This window comes from Gambusia affinis, linkage group LG20, assembly GCF_019740435.1.
Source record: "Gambusia affinis linkage group LG20, SWU_Gaff_1.0, whole genome shotgun sequence".
NCBI lineage: Eukaryota > Metazoa > Chordata > Actinopteri > Cyprinodontiformes > Poeciliidae > Gambusia > Gambusia affinis.
Window position 1 is genome coordinate 13257005 of NC_057887.1, and position 26394 is coordinate 13283398.

At 37.9% G+C, this 26394-nt stretch overlaps 2 protein-coding genes across 6 annotated transcripts; both read left to right on the forward strand.

Annotated features, from left to right (window-relative positions):
- Positions 1 to 9: 9 nt before the first annotated feature.
- Positions 10 to 6735, forward strand: arf2b (ADP-ribosylation factor 2b). 2 transcript variants are annotated; one of them, XM_044101867.1, is made up of 5 exons: positions 10 to 147; positions 2392 to 2549; positions 2979 to 3089; positions 4393 to 4517; positions 4874 to 6735. In XM_044101867.1, the coding sequence occupies exons 2-5, from the start codon at positions 2402 to 2404 to the stop codon at positions 5033 to 5035; spliced, it is 546 nt and encodes a 181-aa protein (XP_043957802.1). In that variant the 5' UTR covers positions 10 to 147; positions 2392 to 2401; the 3' UTR covers positions 5036 to 6735. The 2 variants fall into 2 exon arrangements, with proteins under 2 accessions (XP_043957802.1, XP_043957803.1); XM_044101868.1 differs by having other exon boundaries at positions 46 to 403.
- A 1631-nt stretch (positions 6736 to 8366) lies between these two features.
- Positions 8367 to 22366, forward strand: grb7 (growth factor receptor bound protein 7). Of its 4 annotated transcripts, none has more exons than XM_044101871.1 (16): positions 8367 to 8555; positions 10453 to 10577; positions 10652 to 10805; positions 11357 to 11474; positions 13349 to 13505; positions 13588 to 13709; positions 15280 to 15354; positions 17372 to 17503; positions 17612 to 17722; positions 18318 to 18416; positions 18519 to 18611; positions 18700 to 18816; positions 19351 to 19408; positions 19486 to 19573; positions 21081 to 21174; positions 21256 to 22366. In XM_044101871.1, exons 3-16 carry the CDS (start codon positions 10684 to 10686, stop codon positions 21400 to 21402), a joined length of 1533 nt encoding a protein of 510 aa, XP_043957806.1. In that variant the 5' UTR covers positions 8367 to 8555; positions 10453 to 10577; positions 10652 to 10683; the 3' UTR covers positions 21403 to 22366. The 4 variants fall into 4 exon arrangements, with proteins under 4 accessions (XP_043957806.1, XP_043957807.1, XP_043957805.1 ...); XM_044101872.1 differs by having other exon boundaries at positions 8388 to 8522; XM_044101870.1 differs by lacking the exon at positions 10453 to 10577 and having other exon boundaries at positions 8388 to 8555.
- Positions 22367 to 26394: the final 4028 nt, after the last annotated feature.

The following is a 26394-nucleotide window of genomic DNA, read 5'->3' on the forward strand; positions in this document are numbered from 1 at the left end:
AGGTGGGTTATCAGTTACACTATTTGCGCTGCGATTGGCCGTGGCTTCAAAGTGGGAAGTACGCCGGTGTCTCCCTGGTTGCGCAAGACGCCATTTTGGAGTGACAGTGAAAGATAACGCAAAGATCGGGTTGTCGTCTCTGTAAAGGTAATAACTGACTAAGAGACTTTTATTTTTATACTTTATTGTTGCAATGTGTGTGTTAAAAGTCTTAATTTCCGAACTGATCGATTTGAGCGGCGTTTGGAGTGACGTCACGGTGTTCTCTGAGCAGTGACGCGGCAGTTCGCTAACGGCAGCTAGCGCGCTACAGCAGTTCCTGTCACGGCTGAGCTGAAAGCAGCCACTGCGGGTTCCTTTTACCGAACTGGGCTTCGGTTGTAACTACATTTGTTAAAAATATGTGAGTGTTGTAAGCCTTCGTTGTGTGTTGTCGTAGGTCAAAATGTGCTGCGTTTTAAATCGTCAACGAATCCAGTTAGCGGCTAGCCAAAGCATCCGCCCTTGGTGAAGCTAATGTGGCTAAAGCTACACGCCGTTTACTTTAGATTTTAACTGTTTTATTTTTGTCCATCCTGCCACTCGTAAACGTTTGTTTTGTAGTTTGAGGTCGAGCTATAAACAAATAACTAAAACTAATAATTTTAACATTATGCGTGTTACTAATACCAGGTTTACCCGTTGGAACAGGCCTTTCTTATCAAGTAGCTCGTTAGCTGTTAAGCTTATCCGGGTGAACGAAAGCTGGATCAGTGTAGGGGCCTATAAAATCCGTTTTAGTTTTGCTCAGATCCTGTTTTGTTGTTTTTAAGTGCGGTACAAGCATTTGTATATACCTTCAAACAAGTTGTTAAAAAGCGGTAAAATAAACTGACTTTAACAATTGAGTAAGGAAATATTGTAGAATTGTTGATTAGCTGTGGATTTTAACAAAAGCCGAGAAAATGGCCAAAGATAATCGGTAAACAAATGTTTTTTTCTAAACTTTTGCCATTTCAATTCTTATGTTGACTTTTCTTTCAATAAAATTCCACTTTATTTTACAACATAGTTCGTCACTTGAGGAGCAGGTATGTTCATAAAAAAATAGAATTTTTAGCGGACTAATGACAAGTGTGCAGAGATGTCAGATCAATAGTTTTTTTTTTGGTTTACGTGTCCCTAAAAACATAAGCTTCAAGTATATGGAAGAGTTTAAAAGTTTAGTGGTTTGTTTGGCCGAAATTGAGAGGTTCATTATTGCAATATTCCTAAGAAAAGATCAGAGCTTTCCTTAAAATGAAGATGAATCGGGGACAGAAAAATGAAATGTTCACCACTTTTCTTTTATTATAGCTTAAGTTACCTGCTCATCTGTGATGTTCAGAGTACTACAGTCTGATACAACTTTATTTCCTTACTCCTTAAGCCTCATCCTAACATCTTTAATGTGCTACTGCATCAAAATATTAAGTGGGTGTGAGAATAGGTTATGTCTGGTTCTAATAAATCTTTATAGATAAGCTTCTTTTAGCACACCAAGCTTCTTAGTTCTACATAAAAAATTTTTAAAGACTTATTTTTCCTAATTTAATCAGTTTTTACTAAGTTTTTGGCTATAAAAGGTTGACCATTTTTGTGGGTATTAAATCTTGAGGTACTTTGCCAAAACTACATAAATTATGCTGATTTCTCTGGATTTCTAGAAGACATTTGATTATCAGCTCTAAATTTTTACATTTTGCATTGAATTTCGTCTTTTTGTTTTGTTTTTCTTGGTGCTGCAGTGTTTCAGCTGACTTTTCTGATTTTGGTTTGAGGGAGTCTTCCAAATGCAGACATACCTGGGAGATTATTTTAGATGCTTCACTGTAGAACTTGTGATTATCGATCAGTAAATTTGCAGTAAAATTTTTTTAAAGTTACAACAGGTTAGGCTTTTGTCTGTACCTCCTTCCATTATCTATTCTTAAACAAAGGTATTCTACTTATCCATTGTGTACAGATTTAGTATCCATGGCAGTGAAATGTTTTTGATTGATTAAAAAGATATAAAAAAAACAACCTAAGAATTGTTAATTTCTTGTTTGTATGTTCTCTAAAAAATCTTATTATATGTGTCCAGTTCATCAAAGTTTTTTTTTTTTTTTTCCTGTTATCAACTCAAAATTTTGTGGCTGTTTATATTTGTGAAAACAGATTTTGGTGAAAGCAGAAATGTGGTTCCCCATGCTGGTTGTTTCTGTCCTAGCAGAAGTACTTTGTCATTCCTCTTATTTTTTCCATAATTTCCTCTTTGTGGAACAGAAAGTGCCCTTTACATTTTACTTAATTCCTGCTCTTACCTGTACACAAAAACTGAGTGCTTAAAGATGTTTCCCCCCCTAACGGTTTTCCTCTCCTCCTTTTCAGCTTTGCCATCATGGGGAATGTATTTGCAAGCTTATTCAAGGGCCTGTTCGGCAAAAAGGAGATGAGAATTTTAATGGTTGGCCTTGATGCTGCTGGAAAAACAACAATCCTATATAAACTGAAGCTCGGAGAGATAGTTACTACCATTCCCACTATTGGTATGGATGAGTTATCTCTTTATCTGGCTGTACAGATAACAAAATGTTTTTTTGTGATGCCTAGACTATGGATCATGATACAATTTTAAGTAACAAAATACAGGTCTTGCATGTTTACACGGTTTTTGTACCAGCTTTAAGATGTGAAGATAATGTAAGATCTTGTTTGAAATCACATGTAAGCGTCTCAGCACTTGAAGGTTACTGGTTTTAGATAAAATTGTTCAGTCCTTGACTTGTTACTGACTCCGGTAGTATTTGTGCAATTTACTGAATGAAAATGTAACTGTACACTTTCAGAAATGTTAAATTGCATGCAAGTGGAATTTTGAGATTTATGTGGAACAAGTTTATCCTCAACTTTTAGTACCTTGACTTTTCAAAAACCCTTCAGCCAGTGACTCATCAGTGCTTTTCTTCCTCCTGCAGGTTTTAACGTTGAAACGGTAGAATACAAGAACATCAGCTTCACGGTGTGGGATGTGGGCGGTCAGGATAAAATCCGGCCGCTCTGGCGCCACTACTTCCAGAACACTCAAGGTGAGGGGTGACTTCATCTCGACCCGCAGCAAGGACAGTGTTCACTTCTGCCTATAGGTGGCCTTGTTGGTGCATAGAAGATGATTTTAAAGCAAGTGAACCAGTGACTCATGCTCCATTGTTCCATTCTGAAAGGATGCATTGTTTGACTCCTCCCTTTCCTGAAATCTAATTCATCACAAAATGCTATGGACTATAGAGTGTGATTGCCGTCTAGTCGTGTTCCTAGAAAAAGCAGCAAACTACTAATGTAGGTTTGGCATCTTGATGAAGATTTGTTTTTTTTATGTAACAGAAAGTTAGAGTCATGATTGAGGAGAGTCAGAGCACTTTAGTTCTCTCTTGTGAATGGACTGCTTGAAATATTTGTTTAAAAGTGGTTTAGCTCATTTGTTGGGCAGTAGTTGCAAAGCTCTTATTCCATAAAACTCAGAGTGATTAATTTGTTCCAATTTATAGATTTAAAAGTTGGCAAGCACAATGTTGGCAGTTACCTGGGTTACCTTCTCCTGTTCTGCCTGATAGTCCTGAGGCTGGAATGCTCTGTCTCTTTAACTGAACTCTCCGTATATCAAATTACTGTCTCAGATCGCAGATATAACATTATCCTCTATCTGTTAAAAGTGAAGCAGTGGGTTGGATAACTACATTAATAACAAATTGTATGTAATTACCACAGTTGTTAGACATTTTACTCTTCTTGTGACTCTAGATAGTATCTGTTTATACAAGGAGCTGACCAATGTCAGCTCAGGCTTTCCTACACTTAAATGATTATAGTTTGAACCTTTTATTGAAATATATTTTACCTGGTTTTTCTACTTTGAAAAGCACAATTGAGTGTTATGCAACTGCTGTTATGTTTGTCATTTACTGATCTGAGAGCTCTCTCAAGACTCATCCAAACATTTTATCATCGGTTTGAGTTTTTATTTGCTTTATTTGTCACCCAAGTATTGCTTTACTTGGCAGCACAGTAGGTATGTTTGCATTTCAAGTTCCTCAGTGTTATCTTGAAAAAATTTTTGGTTATTAAATCCCAGGCAGTTATAACCAAACTGAAGTTAATTATTAATGTAACAAACTCTTTGAATTGGTTGAGCAATCAGGTCATAAATGAGAAAATGCAAAAAATATGTGTTGAGGTTCCCCACAATATATCATAAACATTTTGTCATCGTAATATCAGTGAATGTAATATTTATATTGCAAATGACTGTTTTGATATGGTGCAGCCAGAATGTGTTGGCAAAGTTTCATGAAGGTTGATATCTGCTCAGATAGACATTGCTTGTTTCTGCAGGGCTTATTTTTGTGGTGGACAGCAACGACAGGGAGAGGGTGAACGAGGCGAGGGAGGAGCTGTCCAGAATGCTGGCTGAGGATGAACTGAGAGACGCTGTGCTGCTTGTTTTTGCAAATAAACAGGTAAGAGTCACATTTTTGGTTCCCTGATGGGCTTTCATGTTCCTTTGAGAACCAGATGACCTGATTTCACACTTTCTTGGAAAAATAAGTGTATTTTCTGCTCAGCCACAAATGTTTTGAAGAAGAAGCATTATGAAGTTGTTTGATCTCAGATTCACTTTAAATACAGGTTGCGTAAACTGAGTTAGACAACTTTTAGACCTCAGATGGTTAGAGTAGTCATAAAATTATTTAAAAGAAGCTAGACAGGAGTTACTAATTCATCAGAATAAACATAGATATTGGTTCAAATGTACAAAGTTTTCCAGCAGTAGGAGCCAGAGATGCATATAGTTCACTATCTGCATTCTTTCCAGGATCTCCCCAACGCTATGAACGCTGCAGAGATCACAGACAAGCTGGGCCTACATGCTCTCCGTCAGCGCAGCTGGTACATCCAGGCCACCTGCGCCACCAGCGGAGACGGTCTCTACGAGGGCCTGGACTGGCTCTCCAACCAGCTGAAGAACCAGAAATGATCCATTCCACCAGTTTTTTTGTTTTGTTTTTCTTTTTTTCTTTGTTTGTGGTTTATTTTTATTTTATTTTATTTTTTTGTTTCGACACCACTGCAGCACCAGACCCCGGCCCCTCTGCTCCATCTCTGCCCCCGTTCCCCGGACTGACCCGGCTCTTTCTTTCGAGAACTTCCTTCCTGCTTTCTCCTCTTCCGTCTGTGCTCTTGGGGCTCGAGCCTGTGCTGCTTGTGTCTGTGTGTGTATTTGCGGGTGGTGTGTGTACATGGGTGAATGAGTGTGTGTTCAGCGAGTGTGTGTGTGTGTGTGCGGGCATGAAGGCGTCTCTGTGTGTGTGTCGGCTGGGATTGGGAGTAACCCTGGCGTGCCTTTTACACACCTCCTGTGGAATCAGCAGTCCGGTTTTCAAGACCCTTCTCCATCCACCAACGTCAGCCTCCTCCCCGCTCGGCCTACCCCCACTCTCAGTCTTGCACGGCCCCCTTCTTCCCACCCTAACTCTGCAGAGGAAGCATGGTTTTCATACGGCAAAGAAAGAGCAAGGGTGTAGGCTCTCCTCCCTTTAGTCTGATCTGTGATAAGTAGAAATGCTCACCCAGTGTAGATCGAATGCTAAATGTTAATTTTAACCTCCTTGATTTTGAAACCCACCTGTAAGAGATTCAGTAAATTGCATCTTAACCTGTATCAGGTCAAAGCAAAATCAAAAGAAGAAAAAAAAAAAAAGCAGTTTGAAAACACGGGGGAAAAAAATAGAAAAAAAAAGCAGTTCATCCTCGGTCATTCTAGTGTCATTTGAAAATCATGCTGTTTGTTTTATTATTATTATATTGGAAATATAGCAGATTATTCCTATTGATGGCTCTCCAGTGGACACTAACTTTCTCCCCAAAGCACAAGGCAAGCCAACAATCTTTAGATAAAAGTCAAATTCTGTCAGTTTACGTATGCAGCCCTTGTCTTTTCTGCTCCCTCGGTAGCCCTCCTTTTAATTCCCCGGAGTAATTTGGATCTTTGACTCTGATAGATCATTCTGATGGCGTTCTCACACTCATACTTAAGCCTGAGAACAGGAGCTTCACATTATTCCTTTGAGATGTTACATGTTTGTTTTTTCTGTCATTAGTTTTAGCATTTATATTGTACAATGACTGCTGAACCAAATGCATTTGAGCAGTATGAGAAATCCTGAACATGGACGTAGTAAGAGCATCTCTGAGGGCCTGACCTGATTTTTCTTTTTCTTTTCTTCACCAACGGTTGACAGTTTTTTCTTTGAAACCTGAAAGCATCCAGCTGTTTTAGCTTTCGAAGTCGGGATGAAGGATTGGCACCAAAAATGAAGGCTCTTTAACTGTGAACGGTCTAGACAAGAAGAAAGGAAAAATGGCTGGAATGTCTGGGTGTTTACAGGCTAATACTCCTCATTTGTGTTGCTGCATACTTAAAGATTGAGGAGTACAACACCAGTCCTCCTCTTCCTCCTTTGTTGGCAGTGAGCTGGAAGGACTAGGTGGCAGACGTGTTGAGGGGAATCGGTGTGCAGTTACCTGGTGCTGAGACTCAGCAGGCATCCTCAGTGTTGAACCATGGGGGTTAAAGCTGGCACTTCTGTCAAGAATGATTGTAAATCTGTAAGTTCCCCTGTAAACTGTTTCTGTGGGGATTTCCTGAACACATTAATAAACATGATTTGATCCTAACTCAAAGAAAACTCTTGTTTTTATTATTGAAAAACAAACAGTGGTAAAAATATTTGCTTTCCAGTTTCAGTTACACATTGCCACAGGAAACTTGATCATAAAGTCAAATTTAAAAATGTTGCTGAAGTTGTTTAATTCTAATAAATGCTCAATTTGGATCTTTCAATTCAAATTCAGGCTTTCATATATTGTTACACCTTTAAAAAGAAAAATCTCAGTATTTTTAAGTATAAAAAGGTGATAAGTCATATTTTGGAATGAATAAAAATCAAAGGTTTGCTTCATTCTCAATTTTACAATCCATTTTCTGACAAGTACCTGATTTTTGTTGGCTAAGCCTCTTAAATCTCATCTATAAATCAGACTAATTTTTTTAGTCTACAAGCTAATACAGTTTCTACGTATTTTTAATAGTTTTACTTTGAAACTTACTTTTTGTTTTTACAGATTTTTGAGCAATGCATAAATTTTTCAACAAGAATTTAAGAAACAATTGTAAAGGTAAATGCCACATCAATCTGTAAAGTTTGTCCATGCATTTATGAATTACTGACTTGTTTCTTGCTCTTGGATTTAAAATGATTCACTTTTTCCAAAGTAAAACACTGATTTAATACTTGCCGAAATAATCATATAAATCCACACCTGTGTTGTTGACCATTTAAATTTTGATTTCAATAGCAGTTCCCAACTAACTCTGTTCTTTCTGATTAATATCTCAGCAATATTCTTTATAGCTAATTTTCAATAAACCAGATAAAACCAAATAAGAAAACATGAGGTTTTATAAACACAAAGGTTATTCAATCACATCCCAATATATGACTGAAAAGTCCTTTGTTCTCCTACAGCAGTCTGTGAATATGTAACCGAAACAGGACTACTGGTTAAAATTTACAAAAACTACTTAACTACTGAAGAAACAAGCCACTCAGTGGTTTCTGTTTTGCTCCAGCATCTAGGGGGAGACAAAGGACCATCTTCATAGCAATATAAGTTTTCTGAACTTTATCAATATTCTTTCCTGCTAACAGCCATCGTGATCTTCAATAACTCTGAAGAATCTTAATGAGTTACAACAACATTTAATTTCCCTTTGGGATTAATGAAGTATTTTTGAATTGAATATTGATTCTGACGTGACAGTGAACATAGTGTTTATTTTTAGAAATAATAATAAACCCCACAACATGTGACAGTAATAAAATATAAGAGGATGAGTTATGTAAACATCTACAACAAATAAAAAAAGAAAAAACAAACTCAAGCCGTCCTTACAAATGAATTAATTTAAAATTAATTTAATTAATATAATTCTCAATCAGATATTGTTTATTTTTGTGTCTGTACTGATGACAGCTCTTTATGGGCCTCATAATTTCATATATAAATATGTTCTATATATATATATATATATATATATATATATATATATATATATATATATATATATATATATATGTTCTATATATAAATAAGTAGGTTTATTAACACCGTGGTGAGTAGGAAAAAATAAAAACGAAACAAAACTAGGAAATTAAGTGGTTTCATCGAACCAAGTGACCTCATTGACAGAAGAAGGCGCGGCCTACGGGCTGCCGTACCCGGATTGCTGTCCTCACCCACCTGTCGGGCAGGCCCCGCCCACTCTGACGTGTTAGCGCACGCCGCTGTCACGGCATCAACTTATTCCCCACGTATGAAAAAGAAACGTTGACTTTTGAACTCTGAGAAACAGACTCACATGGAAGAAAACCACCAAGAGACCCTACCTTCTATATGAGCAGGTAGGGGCTCATGTGGAACACCGCGGGTTACAGGTAAGGGCCAGCTTGAGCCTCTTTGTTCAGTTTCGAACTGAGAGTTGGCGCAGTAATGTCACTTTAATGGGTCAGAAGAGGCATTTTAGCACAGTGTGAGTTTAATCTACATGAGGAACATAGATGTTAACGTAATTTAGCGTTTCTAATCAGTCACAAGGTTTAAACACGGGGCTGAACTTGTAATTGTATTTCTTATTACCGAATAGTAGTTGTTTCTGGGGAGGGGGTTTACCAAGCAACATGACTGGATCATAAAACCTGTTCTCAAGTGTTTATATACATAAAAAGGCTGCAAACTGAATGCTTTGGCTTAATTTAAGGAATTGGTAATACATGTGTCAATCTTGAATATTTTTAAAGAAAACACTTTTAACGGTATAACCCTGTATACATTTTTGGCATTTTTTATTTATTTATTTATTTATTTATTTATTTATTTATTTATTTATTTATTTATTTATGATTTTCAAGAATAAACAGGCAAATTAAAGGACAAAACAACAAGTATAAAAATAAAAAAAACAATAAAAAAAAAAACAAAAAACGAAACAAAACAAAAAAACTAACCAGAGTCGCATTTTTTTGTACTTAATAATAAAATATCTAGTTTTTCCAGCTTGCTTTCTTATTTATTCTGCTGCTAGCATGATTTGAATCAAAGAATAATAACAAAATGTTGCACTGAATGCAAATAAATGCTGAGTTTAAAATCAAAGCTTCTCAGTTGTTATAGTTGTTGCTGTTTGGGTCTTATGGCATAAAAACTAATTATATTTAAAGAACTCAAATTAACAATAAAAAAACAGGTAATATTTAATGGCAAGTAATCACATACTGTCTTAGTATGTGGAAATTTTGGGAGGACATATAAAATGCCATTCAATGAATTCCAAAAGACAACCATTAGGATTATTCAGAAAATAGGGATTTGCAAGCACACAAACGCATTGCTTTTAAAGTCAAATATACTGAAACTTTATGATTTGGTTGAATTCAAAAATACACAATTTATGTTTATGGATTCCAAGAAACCATCGTACCTTGCTCTACGAGGTAAAGTAAGTAAAATGACAGATTATTCAGTGTAAAAATCATTCTTGCATGTAAACAATATTTTTTTATTTTCTTTGGATTATGGTAATTGAACTGCTTTTTTTCACAATGGATTTATTAATTCTGATTTTATTGATTTAATATGTTCTCTACTCATAAGATCAAAATGTTCTCAATACATGTGTGTTTTTCTACTTTATATTCTGATGCAAACAAACCTTTCGAACTTGGGACATTTTAAACAACTACGCTCTATACTGAGAAGGAAGAGTTAAATCAACAACTTGGATAAAATTTTTAAGCCTGTTAAGTAAAAAAGACTTTCAAATTCTTAGACTTTGTTTAGACCCAGTTAATCAAAAATGTTCTGAAGTGAGCTGAAGAGTGTCAGTAACAGAAGGAAAAAAAATATTTCTTTGACTCATTTAAGCTAAAACCTTAGAACAAGACATGATTATGTTGTACAATTCCCCTCTTAGAGCGGTTCAATTATATTTTCTGTTGCAGTAAAGGCCAAGAGATAAAGTTTTACACCAAGAACAGTGTTTATATGTTTACTTTGTGCACGTCTTCCGGGGTTGTCTTGTTTTGTGGAAAATCAGGTTCAGATTTTTCTATGGCTCGCTGCCATGTGTGTCTATTTTGAGAGACGAAAATACTAACCTGAGCTGTGCTGTTATTCCTGTTGAGCCTGAGATTTACTGTCGTTTATTGTCCTGGTTTTGCTATCAGCTGCAACAGCATGATCGATGCCAACCAGTCTCGCAAATGTCTCGGACGTATTAGCACAAAAATAATTTGTGTTTTATTGTAATTTTTTTTGTTTTGTTTTGTTTTTCAGAGTTACATCATGGGAGAAATCCCATAGAAAAAATACATGGACTGATTTTTGATAATGTGTAGATTAGTATCAGTATTCTTGTTTATTTGTTCACATTTAAAAGCAAGAATAACAAGCTCTTAAAGGTAAAAGGAACATTTCATGCTTCCTCCATTGCACGTGGATTTCCATTGGCTCCAACACTCTGATTTTCCTTCAGATTCCTCGAGAAAATCTTTTGAGGGCTCCAGGATGAAGGATTCATCAGATGAGGAGGAGGTGTCACTGGGCTGCTCCACTTTAACCCTGAGTCCTCTCGTGCCCGAGTCACCACCTCTCCGCCGCTCCCAGCCCATCTTAATTAGCACAAACAGGTATGACCGGCAGTCACAGACACGCAGTCTTACTGATTCAAAAGCAGCACATACAACAGAGTAGCTATGAGTCACTGGGCTTCTGGAGGAAATCCTGGTGCTCACTTAACTGTAGGTGAGCTGACAGTTAAACAAGAGATTATGACATGTCAAAGTGTTTGTTAGTTTTAAAGATGACAAGTTGAGGCTGAGCTGTTGAATTAAAAAAAATACATATATATTTTTGGAGAAGAGAATATGCACATTACTGAAAATCAGTGATATGGAAGTCAGACATTGCTTTTGAATTCAACAGAATTAACAAAACATAAACAAACAAAATAGGACTGGACAAAAACAATAATACCTGTAACAAAATGTTATTTGTTTAATTTTTGGAATTACACTATTTCTGTAGCTGATGTAGTTCAGTGTCTTATTATTACTTTTGTCAGTTTCAATTTTTTTCAGTGACCATTGTGGGTTTTTTAGCCATTAACAAATTTTTTCCACATGTGTAATTTATTAACAGATGTTTCCTTTTATTAATGTTGTCTTTCTAATTCTTTTAGGAAGAAAGGAGGTGAAGTTTGGTCGTCCTCTGAGTCCCCCATTCCAAACCCTTTTCCAGAGTTGTGCAATCTTTCATTGCTCAACGGTTCACTTCCATCAGAATCAAGTGACAAATTTGTGAGTATTTTTAGGTCACAAATCATATGAAATTGCACTCTGATGACCCCTAATTCTGCCTCTCCCCAACAACCAATGAAAATACATAAAATACATAAAATTCTGGGGGATGGTGTCAGGGGGAGGGGGGAATAAAATGTAGTTCCAACCCACAAAATGCCTGGATCGTCTTTCTACTCTCAGCCAGTAGGGGTCACTAACTCTCCAATGACATCATCCATAAAAGCAACAAAAACGTCTCAAATGGCTTAAAACACCAACACTCTCTGAGACATAAAATTACATAAATCCTTATATCTACTGGTGTAAAAACAAATGCTCCTCGCATTAATTAGAAATAGTGTCGCAATGGAACATTTCCTAATCCTATCAATCCTATTATTACAGCTCAGGCCAGTGAGTGCCTCAAGTAAATGTGTCCTCTCACATGCAATAACCCCAAATATGCCTTTTATTCTTGTAAACAAAGTTTAAACATATCATTTAGCATTTTCTAATCATCTCCAGCCTTCCTTTTGTTGAACTGCTCAGAAAGAAAGAGCGTTTGAAGATAACTCAATAGGCAGAGATGACCAAAAAAGATAGAGGAAGCCATCTTGAATCACATCGACCTTCTGAACCTCCTCTGTCAATATGAGATTTTGTTCAGAAGTGTGACAACAGACCTTTCAGGACCTTTAATACCATGGCACACACATATATTCCTCCCACTGCCCTTCTTGTCATTGCCCTGCAGCAGTTTTCATAACTGTAACTGAAGCTGGGGTTGAAGTTTGATCTTTAGAATAGGATCAAACTGTCCTAAGGATTGGACAGACATCGTCTGGGGTTTTTAACATTTATCAGTGTATATGTGTGTTGTTATTGTATTAACAACCAGATTGTGTGCAGTAATTTTTGAGTCTGTGGCCTAATGTCCCTCTGTTAGAGCCAGAATTTGTTTTGATGAAGTGAGTCAGAGTGCAGTAAAACATTTCCGTAGAAAGCCTTGTTGCTCTCCCGCAATCCTCTCGAGTTGAGAGGATTGCACCAGTAATTATTTCTGCCTGACTGACTCCAGCGCTCACTCAACCACCCTGTTCTCATTTATTGACATGTTCCTGGTCAAGCAGGTTGTCTTCATTTTGCTTGGAAACCTGTTGATGGATGCAGTCAGTGTCTTGCCTGCTCAAAGAATAATCCAGCCGGTTTAATAACCTGCGCACAGTTGATCTCTTGTCTACGTGAACAGCTGCTTCTCAGTCCAGATGGATGCAGAGAAGGTTTTAGCATTTTAACTTCGGGAAGAGGGAGATGTTTTCTGCCATAAAGTTTAAGGCTAGGTCACTCTGAAATTAGAAACCAATTAAAACTTCTCTTTGAGCTTTGAAGCTTATTGGACACAAAGTTTTTGACCATTGTATGAAGTTAGAAGGTTCTTTGCGTCACAATGTGAGTTTTAATCTGAGGTTTTGGGAATTATTTGACCCGGTATCAATCAGTGTGTAATCAAGAAGAAAAGCAAAGGAGTTACAGACAAGATAATCACTTGGAAATTGGACCACTGGAGTTTTAGGCTTTCAAGTGCTTATATATTAGAGCATTTTCACAGCTGTTATTAACCATGTAGTGTCTGTCTTCTCTTTTTTTTAATCTCAGCTATTTAGCACTTAAATACTACAACTACTCTTAGGAAAAATTTAGTTATATTTTTGAGCTAATTTTCTCTCCATTTGAGGGGAAAAACTTATTTCTATCCTGACTAGAAAGCAGAAATCCTTAAAAGAATGAACATATACCTATTTACATAAATATACCAAACAATCTCTGGTTTGTTTAAAGTGGACCGCAGGTTCTCCTTTTAATTGGAGGGATTATTGTGGATTTCCCCTCAGGTGATTAAAGTCTATGGAGATGAGAGCGCCTATAAGACTATATTGATTGGTCGCCAAGCAACAGCCAGAGAAGTCTGCCAGCTGTTGGTCCAGTCAGCTCACTGCAGCGATGAGGACAACTGGGCGCTTCTGGAGATCTATCCTACTCTGGGCCTAGGTAAACCTAAGATGGTTCACTACACAATTGCCACTGAATAACAAGACTGGTTTGGTTTACATCTTCATCCTGATGTCTTCAGAGAGATGTCTGGAGGACCACGAGATCGTACTGGAGGTTCAGGCCACCTGGTCTGAGAAGGTTGAGGCGAGATTCATGTTCTCCAAAAACTATGACAAGTACGAGTTCTTCCATATACAGTGGGTATGTAAAGCCTTCATTCATGAGTGACGGGTTATGTTCTGTGTTAATAGACTGAATAGGCCTCAGGCAGTTCCTCATGTTGGTCGTAGACTGGCATCTGTGCACTTGCACCATTTAAAACTCTTGACTTTGATTGAATGGGCTTCCCATAGGTCTTTATGGTGAGCCCACACTGCCTTTGTCAAATCAAAATCAAATCAAATTTTATTTGTATAGCACATTTCAGCAGTAAGGCATTTCTAAGTGCTTTACATCATAACAAACACAAAAACCCAAAGTCATGCAACATAGAAACAACAGTCGAAACATGACATTAAATTTGTAATTGATTATGTTTTAAATACAACTCTAAACAGGTGGGTTTTTAGTTAAGAATTAATGGAAGTCAGTATTTCAGCTGTTTTAAGGTTTTCTAGAAGTTTGTTCCAGATTTGTGGTCCATAGAAGCTGAGTGCTGCTTCTCCTCGATTGGTTCTGGTTCTGGGGATGCAAAGCAGACCAGAGCCAGAAGACCTGAGGGTCCTTGTGCCTCCAGATGATACAAATGTGGTGTGGTTTGAAACATGTGCAAAGCTCTAAAAGTACTTATTCTTTTTTACCAAAATATCATGCAGAAAATTTTAGAAAAATACGACATTTTTACACGTTTTCACAGTGAGTGTTAAACGGCATGGAGCCTTTAAGTTGACAAGGGTAAAAAAGAAAGATTTCTTGTGCACAGCAGACACTTTCTTGAGAAATTAAACATATATGAGTTATTTTAACTTATTTTGACATTCTCAGATATATTTTGTGCCTTCGGAAAAATAATTCAGGATTTTCTGCACACATTGTCCCTCCAGGTTTTCGGAATTCAGCAGAGCTGGAAATTGACATGTATAATTGTGAGTTTATTGCAAATTGTCCACAAGACATGGTCAAAAACATTGGATTTAAGTGACCAATTCTCACCTGTGGGTGGCAGTATTTCTTACTTCTAATACACTGCTACCTCAGCCTTAGTTGATGTCAAGTTATAGTTCAAGATTGATAAGGACTGTAACCAAAATCAAGGTATGTAAGTTCTTTAAATAAAAAAAGAGTTTGATTGTCCATTCTGTGTGCTTTTTGATTTTTCCCTTATTGTTTTTCTTCTATACGCAGATTTTGGAAGGGACTCAATGAGGCAAATAAATTCAACATTTTTGCAAATAATTCTAAAGGAGCATCAGAAAATTTGTAATTTTGATTGCATAAACAATCACAAAACAATTGTGAAATCCTGGAGGAACTGTTGACAGTGGCCTGAGGTTGTGAGAATTGCTTGGTTGACTACCAAGAACATTTTGCACAAACAAGATTCTATCAGACACACAGCTGCTCTGTTTGTTTTCAGCCCTTGCACTGAATAAATATGTCTATTAAGGATTTATCTGAACCACTTGCAATAATTCTTAAATAATAAATATCAATGTTTTTTAGCAAAAAAGGTTAAAATCCCCAGTCTAATAATCATGTTTTTGTTTTTTTAACACAGTTTTGTAAATCTGTAAGACAAATTTACTTGAAGTTCTTGTGATTTATCTTGCAGCGCTTCTTTGCAAATGCAGTGATCTCAGACAGCGAGGATGCCATGAAGAAGACGACATCAACAGTGTTCATTCGGGTAAACCAAGAACAATTTTCATATGCTAGACTCTTTTTTTTTTATATATTGTGTAATGTAAAAAGTGGAAGATGTGAAACAGCAAAATATTTTCTAGCAGGATAGTTTAACAAAAAAATCTATCATTTATTCTGTATAAGTGTTTGAATGCTCCAATAAAATCCACTTAAACACTTTTAGAATAAATACAAAGCTAGGGATGCACAGTGGTGGAGTAGGTAGAGCTGTTGCCTTGCAGCAATAAGGTCCTGGGTTCGATTCCCGGCCCGGGGTCTTTCTGCATGGAGTTTGCATGTTCTCCCTATGCATGCGTGGGTTCTCTCCGGGTTCTCCGGCTTCCTCCCACAGTCCAAAAACATGACTGTCAGGTTAATTGGTCTCTCTAAATTCTCCCTAGATGTGAGTGTGTGAATGGTTGTGTGTCCTGTATGTCTCTGTGTTGCCCTGCAACAGACTGGCGACCTGTCCAGGGTGAACCCCTCCTCTCGCCCAGAACGTAGCTGGAGATTGGCACCAGCAACCCTCCCGACCCCATTAGGGACAAGGGTGAACAGAAAATGGATGGATGGACTAAGCTACTAAAAGTTTTGTAGAAATATCATAAAAGCCTACTGAATAACAAAAACTGCAGTCTAACCAGCTGAAAGTATGTTAAATGATTCCGTTTTTACAGACCACTGTCACAGATGTCAACAGATGGAGATATAAAACATTTTAAAACTAAAAAAGTTAAGAATTTTGAAAATATGAAATCTATATGAATTACAGTTGACCTTTAAATCGATTTACAAAGCAAAAATAAAGTTTAGACATACTCTTCTGAAAAGGATACTGTTTTGATTTAATTCCCACTGAAATGGGAAGACATTTATGCAGATGATGATGTACCAGTTATGGTAATTTGGTTGTTTTCTTGACAAAAATAAACAGATGGGGAGTTGGTAATTTTATATGAGCTTCATATATACATCACAAAAAACTTCTTCCTTGTAAACACATTTTGCATTATGACTATAATACACTTTGATGCTGAAAATGCTTTATTTTACTTAAAAATATCTGCAACAGCATTGGATTTCTCAGTGCCCAAGGAAAATGAAGAAGGGCATGTTTGCTTGGAGTCCCTATGTAACTTAACTAGTCTTCCATCCAGCACACACATAGTGTTTGTTTGAAGTGACTAACCCCAAACAAGTTTGGGATTTAGTGACATGAAAAACAATGGCTTTGGAATAACATTTTAAAAGTTGCATTACTCTTGCGCAGTGAAACTCATTAGAAGGATTGTGGTAACATTTACTATGCCAATCGCAGAGACAATGTTGGTCAAAATCAAAACAACTGTGGTTGTTGAATCTGCTCCATCTGAATGTCAACATAATTTTAATTTGTGGGGTAATTGCAGCCAGATTGGCCTAAAGAAAAATCCCTTTAAGGCCCTTTAGAGGGTGCCATATTATTAGGCTTTCAAGCTCATTTTTTGTGACAACCTATGTCTCTTAATATCTTCAACCCTGATGGACCATTGAAATCTATGTGAAATCAAATTTTAACTGGAGACTTTGCTATCACTTTGATCTCCTCTTTTAAGGCTTTGATGCCCAATCTTAGTGCTACCAACACAACATGGCTGCACTCCTTACTGCCTTGTGTTTACTCGTTCACCTGCATTGTTTTCTTCAAAAATAATAATAAAAAAAAAATAGGTAAATGCTAATAAATTTAAATGTGCACCTAAATCCTAATGTGTATTTAGTGTGTTAAAGCTACAGTTGGAAACTGTAACTAACAAGAGCAAGGGGAGTCACTGTCAGGAGCATAATCAGTAAATTAATGTTAAATTGATGATAGTAATGGGATGAAATAAAACAAAGACCTGAGAAAGTAATATTTCATGTTTTTTAAAGTGTCCAAATAAATGTGCAGATTCACAAGCAAAACATTTTTGGTATTATGTCTTGTGGCACCACAGGATCACTTTATTTGAGACAGAACTTGAATTCTGTTACCTCAACAGGAGCTGACCTCGAATGGGAAATCTCCTCAGATGAAGGGATTTTTCTTCTTAAAGGGATACTTTAAGACGTCTTGGAAGAAGATGTTCTTCACCCTCCGACGGTCTGGTCTTTACATATCCGCTAAGGAAACGGTTAGGAAAACGTCTCATGTTCTCTCCAGAACTTGATTTGTTGCTAAGATTGTAGATTGTTACACTGTTTCTTTAACTTTTGTTCTACAATCTGTGTTTGGGATTTAGGGTCATCAGCATCTAAAAGAATTCGCTAATCTAAATGTTTCAAACGTGTACAAAGTGGTTGACGGCTGCAAACGATATGGAGCTCCTACTGAATTCTGCTTCTGCATCAAGGTAGAAAAGGTTCACAGACTTAAATTTTACTTTGTTTATTTTTGTAATTTAAACAAAGAATTAAATTGTGATCTTTTAGAATAAAGGTGTCAAACTCCAGTCCTCGAGGACCACTGTCCTACAGTTTTTAGATGTGCCACAAGTACAAAACACTGCAATGAAATGGCTTAATTACCTCCTCCTTGTGTAGATCAGTTCTCCAGAGCCTTGATGACCTAATTGTTCTATTCAGGTGTGGTGCAGCAGAGGCACATCTAAAAGTTGCAGGACACCAGCCTTTGAGGACAGGAGTTTGACACCCCTGTTTTAGAGTAGTGACTTGAAATAAAACCTTCGTATTTAACCTTTGAACTTTGTAACTGTAGAGAAACAACTGCATCATCACCATATATCTAACAAATTGCATAATGTGTGAATAGTGAATTAAAGTGGAAACTGAAAAGCAGTTGGCCTAATGTAGACCGTTTCTTCCTTGCAAGGATGCAGCTTAATCAATAAAAACATAAGAGTAACATACTATTCATACCCATGATGAATATATGTAAACCTCAGATGCCTGATGTATGTTTTTTTTTTTTTTTCTGCGTTTGCTCAGCCCACCAAGAGTCAAGGCCAAGTTAAGGATTTAAAGATTATGTGTGCTGAAACTGAAGAGATGCGAAAAATGTGGATTTGTGCTTTCAGATTGTTCAAGGTACATTCTAAAAGGAATCTAGCTTTTTTTTTAAATATTATTTTAGCAAATTACAGACAGGAATATAAAATAATTACATTATCTGTGTTTTTGTGTTTTCAGTGTGGGAGGCAAATTAAGCTAAACTATAATGCGATATCAGAATCCAAGTTGGCTCCACGAACCCCAATAAGCCCAAAGCTCACGGAGAGCAAAGTCAGTTTGTCTCGCAAGATGCAGCGTTGTGATTGACCCTGTCATTTCTGCATGCGGTGTAATTGAACTGTACCTGTGCTGTTTGCAGTCAAAGTCAGAGAATAGCTTAGTGGCGATGGACTTCACAGGTAAAGCCGGAGGACGAGTTATTGAAAACCCGACGGAGGCTCAGAATGCAGAGCAGGAGGAAGCACAGGCCTGGAGGGTGAGGGAGAACAAGTCAGTCTGTGGTCTTATACGTTTTCTTTTATATCTGCCTTTGTGAAGCTGATGTTGAAAGACAACAGAGTTGATACACTGATAAATAAACCAACAGCATTCTAAATCTAACGGTTGCAGCATTGTCATGTCTGAAGACGTTTCTAAGTGCCACACTGTTTCCAGTCCAGTCAGTCTCTACTTCTTACATCGTGAAACACATCGTCAGATGATCAAGTTGACAAAAACCTTTGGTGTTATAGAGGTTCTGATACAAATTTTTGAGGAACATGTATCTTCTTTTTGGTGTTAATTTGAGGTTAGATTTCATGGATTTTGAAGCTGATAAAGAGCAGTTGCTTCTTATTTTGTCCTAATCCATAAAGCTCAAGAATTTTTCAGTCTCTTTATTTGAAATGTTCTTTACAGATAAAGTTTTGTTTTGTAAAGTAGCCACAATGCATCAACTTAAAATACCTATGTAGAGGGGAGAAATTATGTGACATTTACTGACCTTTGTCTGATGCTTGTTTTCTGGCAGAAGAGAGAGACCTTAAGGTTCTGCCAGCCCAACACAAACTCTGAGCCTCAGGATTTCTGTAAGTCCACATGAGATCCAAACGTAACTTGATAAGTAACTTAATAATATACCAATGTCTTTTTTGTTTTCTCATAGCCTTTCATGAGACTCACCCATGGTTTTATGGTAGTTTGACCAGAAATGAAGCAGAGAAGCTGATAGAGAAGCAGGGGCTGGTAGCTGGGTGAGGACCACCAAAGTGAATTACATTTTTTTTTTTGGTTTTCCATTAGAAATGATGCTTAAAATCTTGTTTTTACAACTGAAATGTTTTTTTATTATTATTATTATTATTATTATTATAGATTCGGCTGCCTATAAGCTTTTCTTTGGACATTTAGTTGCTGGTTGAATTCAATTCTGGCTGCTGAATAAAATTTTTATAAAATGATATAGTTTTCAAAACCTTTTGCAAATAAAATTTGAAAGTGTGGTGTGCTCTGCATGGAGTTTGCATGTTCTCCCTGTGCATGCGTGGGTTCTCTCCGGGTTCTCCGGCTTCCTCCCACAGTCCAAAAACATGACTGTCAGGTTAATTGGTCTCTCTAAATTCTCCCTAGGTGTGAGTGTGTGTGCGCATGGTTGTTTGTCTTGTATGTCTTTGTGTTGCCCTGCGACAGACTGGCGACCTGTCCAGGGTGAACCCGCCTCTCGCCCGGAACGCAGCTGGAGATAGGCACCAGCAACCCTCCCGACCCCATTAGGGAAGAAGGGTGTAAGAAAATGGATGGATGGATGGAGTGTGGTGTGCATCTGTATTCAGTCCACCCTTTAACTAATAAAAACAAAAGCAGATATCTGTAAAACTACATTTATTTTAATCTTTGTATAAATACAGCTGTTCTCCAATGCCTGAGACATTTATTAGTGGACCTAAGTTCACAATTCAGTTTAATTCTCTTATACTTAAACAGAATCATTATAGGATATCATAGCTGTGGGTACGAAGGATCTCCTTTGTTGGGCTTTTATGTAAAGGTTAAATAATGAAGTTGTGAAAATAATGTTTAGGTTTATTGTCATTTTAGATTTGATGAAGCATCTGTCTTTGCATAACCAGCTCTGTCTGCAGGACAGGGCCAGCACTGTTTACCTGGCTCAGCTGCTTCTAACCCAAACAGAGCACAGCAAATAGCAGACTTATAGAAGATCTCCAACAACCTTCTGCAGCTAATAATTTATTAATAGTCTAATGCAGTCTGCTCTGTCCCTTCGTCTTTAGCCAGAACTTTATAAAGACCACCAGAGATGTCAGGAATAAAATTTTGAAGAACCAGGATTGGGTATAAAATAATGTCCTAAGTTTTAGACCTCTGACATAGCACTGGTGTGTTGCAGCTGCAACCAGGCACATAAACTGACAGGCTGGGTCAAGGAGAGCATTAATCAGAGAAGCAGCTAAAAGGTCCTAATGCAAATTCAAATTCAAAATTGTGCCTAGTAAACATTTTCGACAATGCAGTTGTTCACCGTGCATTACGTTGTGTTGGGCTAGTCCAGAAAGTCCCAAGGATATTCATAACTTGCGTGTGTGCAGAAAAACCTTCTCCTAAATTGAATTTTATAATTTTGTAAACACCATGTAATTGATATTTTTATAGTACATGCTATATATAAAAAAAAAACCTGAGCATTTCATATTTTGACATTTTCTCTCATTGGAGGTATTTTTAACATGTACTGATCTTCAGGATGTTCCTGATGCGTCGAAGCCAACAGCATGAGAACTGCTTTGTGCTGTCGTTGTGTCATGAGCTGAAGGTCAAACACTTTATCGTGATCCCGGTGAGTTCCCTGTGCTCTTTCTGATGGGGTCTTTTAATCTCCCCAAAATGCCACTGACTCAATTTAGCCACGTCTCTGCAGGTTTTGGAGGATGGAAAAAAGTACCTCACGTTAGACGATGGCAAGACTCGGTTCATCGACCTCCTGCAGCTGGTGGAGTTTTACCAAATCAACAAGGGCGCCCTGCCTGTATGCCTCACACGCCCCTGCATCTGTGTGCCGCTGTGAACTCCGTCTGCTCTCTGGACCGCTTCATTTCACAACAATATCCATCAAGGAAACAGATCATCCCAGTGAGATGAAGCTGTCGGAGCTGTGGGCATGAGTATGAACCAGAGATGAAGCATTTCATCCGCTCCTCCCCACTTTGGGCTTCTTTTATTATTTTTCCCACAACATGGGTCTGCACAGACACTGGATAGTTTTTATTTTAATTAATGAGCAGCCATCCCTATAGAGACATCTTAATTAGCCATATTGGACAGGCTTTCAGCGCTACGAGGGGAGTGTTTGGAGAAGATGGAGTGTGAACTTTACTTTCATTCAGCGCCACACTGTTGCTGTGATAAAGAGCTGAGCAGCTTTACATGACTAGGAGCTTCTTCAGACACCCCTGAATGCATCTCCATCAGAGGACTGTGGACAACAGAGGGCGCTCTAAGTATGAGTGGGTTTCCTTGGTTGTGCAAATCAAAAAGGAAGAAACTAATGTTGCAGTAATGTAGCACATAATCTCCAGAGATGGGTTTATTTAATTGCACGGTAGGGCTTTAACAGGATCAAAATTAATTCAATAAAAAAAATTGAGAGCTGCACTGATTTATGCTGTTATGGGATCTGCAGTGTTTTTAAATTTTCACACATAATCAATGCAGAAAAGCTTTATGTTAAAGTTGAGGACTTCTCAACACTAACTCCACAGAAAGACCATTAAATTACCTCAGGTAAAGACACTCAGGAAGGACTATTTAAAAATATAAATACATGTCTGTACCTCTTAAAAATATATATACATTTTCTGCGAAGGTATTCTGGAAAGCCATTTTTATACAGTATTGGCATTTCTACAGAAATGTGCTAAAGTATGTGTTATTAATAAGTGTCTTTAGGATTAAGGTAATATTCGTGATAAACTGTTAATTTACAGAAGAACCATGTATGTGCCAGTAAAATAAAAACAACTTTCATGTGATTGATTTAATTTTTCAGTTGTTGTTTTTCGGGTCACGCGATTCCCTGAAGCAATCCCTTTGAACAAGATTACAGCCAAATCTGTGGTTAAAGCTCTGACAAAGTTCTTTTCTATGTTCGGTTTACCTAGAACTCTTCAAACAGATCAAGGAACAAATTTTCAATCAAAATTGTTCAACCAGGTAGCTAAGACATTAAACATTAAGCATGTTGTTTCCTCTGCTTACCACCCAGAGTCCCAAGGTGCTTTAGAACGATGGCATCAGACCTTAAAGTCAATGCTGCGCAAATATTGTCTGGAAACTGATAAAAGTTGGGATGAGGGGGTCCCATTTGTATTGTTTGCTGCTAGAGAAGCTGTTCAGGAATCCCTGGGTTTCAGTCCAGCGGAACTAGTATTTGGTCACACACCCCGTGGCCCTTTAAGAGCTTTAAAAGAAACCTTCTTGGTTCCGGCAAACGGTTCTAAGAAAAGTCTCACTAAGTATGTGCAAGCCTTTCGGGAGCGTCTGTGTCAAGCTAATGATCTAGCTAAAGAGCATTTATCTGACTCTCAAAGGAAAATGAAGCAGCACTATGATAAAGCCTCTGTCAAAAGAGTTTTTCAGGTAGGAGATCAGGTTATTGCGCTTCTACCTATTCCTGGCTCAGCTTTATCTGCCAAATTTGATGGCCCTTATAAAATCCTAGAGAAAATTGGGGAGAATGATTATGTCATTGGTACCCCGAACCGGCGGCGTAAAACTCGTGTTTGCCATGTGAACATGCTAAAGTTGTACCACTCTCGTCCTGTTTCAGAACCTAGTGGAGGGTGTTCTCCGGTTGCAGTCATAAGTCAACTAGAAGTAGATGAGCTAAGTAATGCTGATGGCCTAAGAATGAATTATCCCATCTGTTCTAGTCCTCGCCTTACAAACTCGGAGATGCTAAAATCTCTACCGAGACAGCTTGAACATTTACCTCCTGAACATCAAAAGGACATAATGGTCCTCATTAATGAATACACATGTTTGTTCAATGATGTACCAAAACCTACAACAGTTCTAAAACATGACATAGATGTTCAAAATGCAAAACCCATCAAACAGCATCCTTATCGTGCTAATCCCACAAAACGCTCTTTAATGAAACAGGAAACTGAATATCTGCTGGAACATGGTCTAGCCAAACCTAGTCAAAGCCCCTGGAGCTCACCTTGTTTATTAGAAACCAAGTCAGATGGTTCACCACGTTTTATCACTGACTTTCGTAAGGTAAATTCTGTCACTGTACCTGACGCCTATCCGCTCCCCAGAATTGAGGACTGTGTGGACAATATTGGAGCTGCAAAGTATGTCACAAAGTTGGACCTTCTCAAAGGATATTGGCAAGTCCCTTTGACTGAAAGGGCTTCCAACATTTCAGCTTTTGTGACCCCGGATAACTTTTTGCAGTACACTGTCATGGCATTTGGTATGTGTAACGCTCCAGCTACTTTTCAGAGGCTGATAAATACAGTACTGTGTGGCGTCTCCAATTGTAGTGCTTATTTAGATGACCTGGTGGTATATACTGAAACCTGGCAGGAACACTTGCAAATACTATACCAAGTATTTCACAATTTGGCTCAAGCTTCCTTGACCCTTAACCTGGCAAAGTGTGAATTCGGCAAAGCTACGGTAACATATTTAGGCAAAGAGGTGGGGCAGGGCCAAGTCCGTCCCCTCAACGCTAAAGTGGCGGCAATTAATGATTACCCTACACCCAACACCCGCCGTGAGCTGCGTAGATTTCTGGGTATGGTTGGCTATTACCGGAATTTTTGCAGAAATTTCTCCTCAGTAGTGCAACCGTTAACAAATCTACTTAGCCCAAAAACTGACTTTGTTTGGTCAGATGAGTGCCAGAATGCTTTTGCAAGTGCTAAGTTTCTTCTTTGTCACACCCCAGTATTAGCTGCACCGGATCTGACCAGACCATTTAAACTAGAGGTGGATGCCAGCGCTGTTGGAGCTGGAGCTGTGCTAATACAGGAAGATTTACAGGGTTTAGACCATCCTGTTTGTTATTTCTCCCGCAAGTTCAACAAACATCAACTGAACTATTCCACCATTGAAAAAGAAACCTTGGCTCTATTATTGGCTCTTCAGCACTTCCACGTATACCTTGGTTCCAGTAGTTTACCTATTGATGTGTTCACTGATCATAACCCCTTAGTTTTCCTTTCTCGCATGTACAACCACAATCAGCGACTTATGCGGTGGGCATTACTTCTACAGGAATACAATCTAAACATTCAACATAAAAAAGGAACAGAAAACGTTCTTGCAGATGGCCTTTCCAGGTTGTGAGTATGGTTTTTGTGTATATATATGTATGTGACATTTAGTAGTTTACAAAACTGGGTTTTGTAATTTAAGGGGGGGAGTGTTACGGCCCCTGGCCTCTTGAGGCTGTACATGCTCCTTTTTCTTTTGTTAAGCAGGATCAGCTGTGACAACACTTATTCTGATTGGTTGCCTGGAAGCTGCAGGAGACACACACCCTTGGATCAGCAGATCGTGGCCAGCCAATCAGATGCTGATGAGCCTCACCTGTACCTTTAAAAGGCTCCTGGAACAGTCCTTCAGGGGGACAGCTAGTAGGAAGAGGTTCTGTAAAGCTGTTCCCCTACTTTTTGTTTGATGCTGCTTTGTAGAGCACTTGGAACTTTGTTTGCTACTGCTAAAGCAGTTTGATTGTGTGTGCTGCTACTAGCTTGTGCTAGGGAGGTTTGGTGTTCCCTTTGTGTCTTTTGATTTGGATTGTTTGAGTTACCTTTGGACTGATTTGTTTGAACTTTTGTAATTTAATTTGCACTGCTCAGTCTTACATTTGTTAGTCATTTTCTTTTGTTTCAATTGGGTTATGTTGTACTTTGTTTTGGTTCTGTGAAACCCTTTTTTTGTAATAAATCACCTCTTTTATTTAATTCTTTTTCTCTGGACATTTTTATGTTACCGCCCCTGGACCCCTAGACCTTGGGGGCGTAACAGGCAAAAAAAAAAATAAATAAAAAAATCACTTTTGAGTCAGATTTCAGAAATCATGACTATTTAAGAAGCTTTTATTGATATTTTCTATGCAATTTGCTTCCAAGTCTTTGTTGAACAAAACACATCGGGGGTGTGGGACTCCTGTCAGAAAAATACGCCTCATGTAATTAAAATTTTAGGGGTCCCTTTACACTTGATTAAGACCACGCTGCAATATCCACTGGCAATTTGAGCTATAAATCAATCGTTGTTTTATAAATGAGAATGTAATGAAAGCTTTTATTGCTCCAAACTGGCCTGCCTTTAAAAGGAAACCAGTCTGTGAAGCTGTTGCTGGAGTGCCATGAAAGGCTGCCCTCTGGGTTTTTGTGCTCAGATCAAACATCCTCTGTTGGATGCTGATTTTTTTTTCTTCTTCTCTGACCTGCTATATCTGTCCATGCGTGCGTTATTAAATATCAGCGTGCTCTGAGCGACCCTTCCCTCTAGCCCTTTGTGAATCCGTCGCTATGGCAACAAATTTTCCTCCGTCGGCCTCGATGGGCAGGTAAATTAGAGGGTAAACGAGACAGAAGGGAGACAGGTCAGAAAGGCTTCAAAGGGAGCTCTGTCAGTGCACTGCTACACAATTAGTGATGCATAATGACTGATTTAATTTGTGCAAAAGAGCTCTTTGAATATGACCTTCATCTGCTGAAACGGATACAAATTCAACAAAAGGAGATAAAAGCATAATTTTATAATACTTGAGTGTCTTCTGAGAAGGTGAAGTCCAGTTTTGATTATATTTCAAGAGTCAAATACTGACAGAATTAAAGTAAGAAATCCTCACCGTAGACTTTAAAGAATGGGGTTTGGAGTGTGTTTCTAAATAACTTCTGGTCAAGGTTAAAATGTTTAGTCAAACACATTGTTAAAAATATACAGACTTGAAAATATGGGGAGGTTGATACAAAAATTTATTTTGACTTTAGCATTTCAACTCAAGTTCTGTCATTCCGTCTGTTTTGTTCAG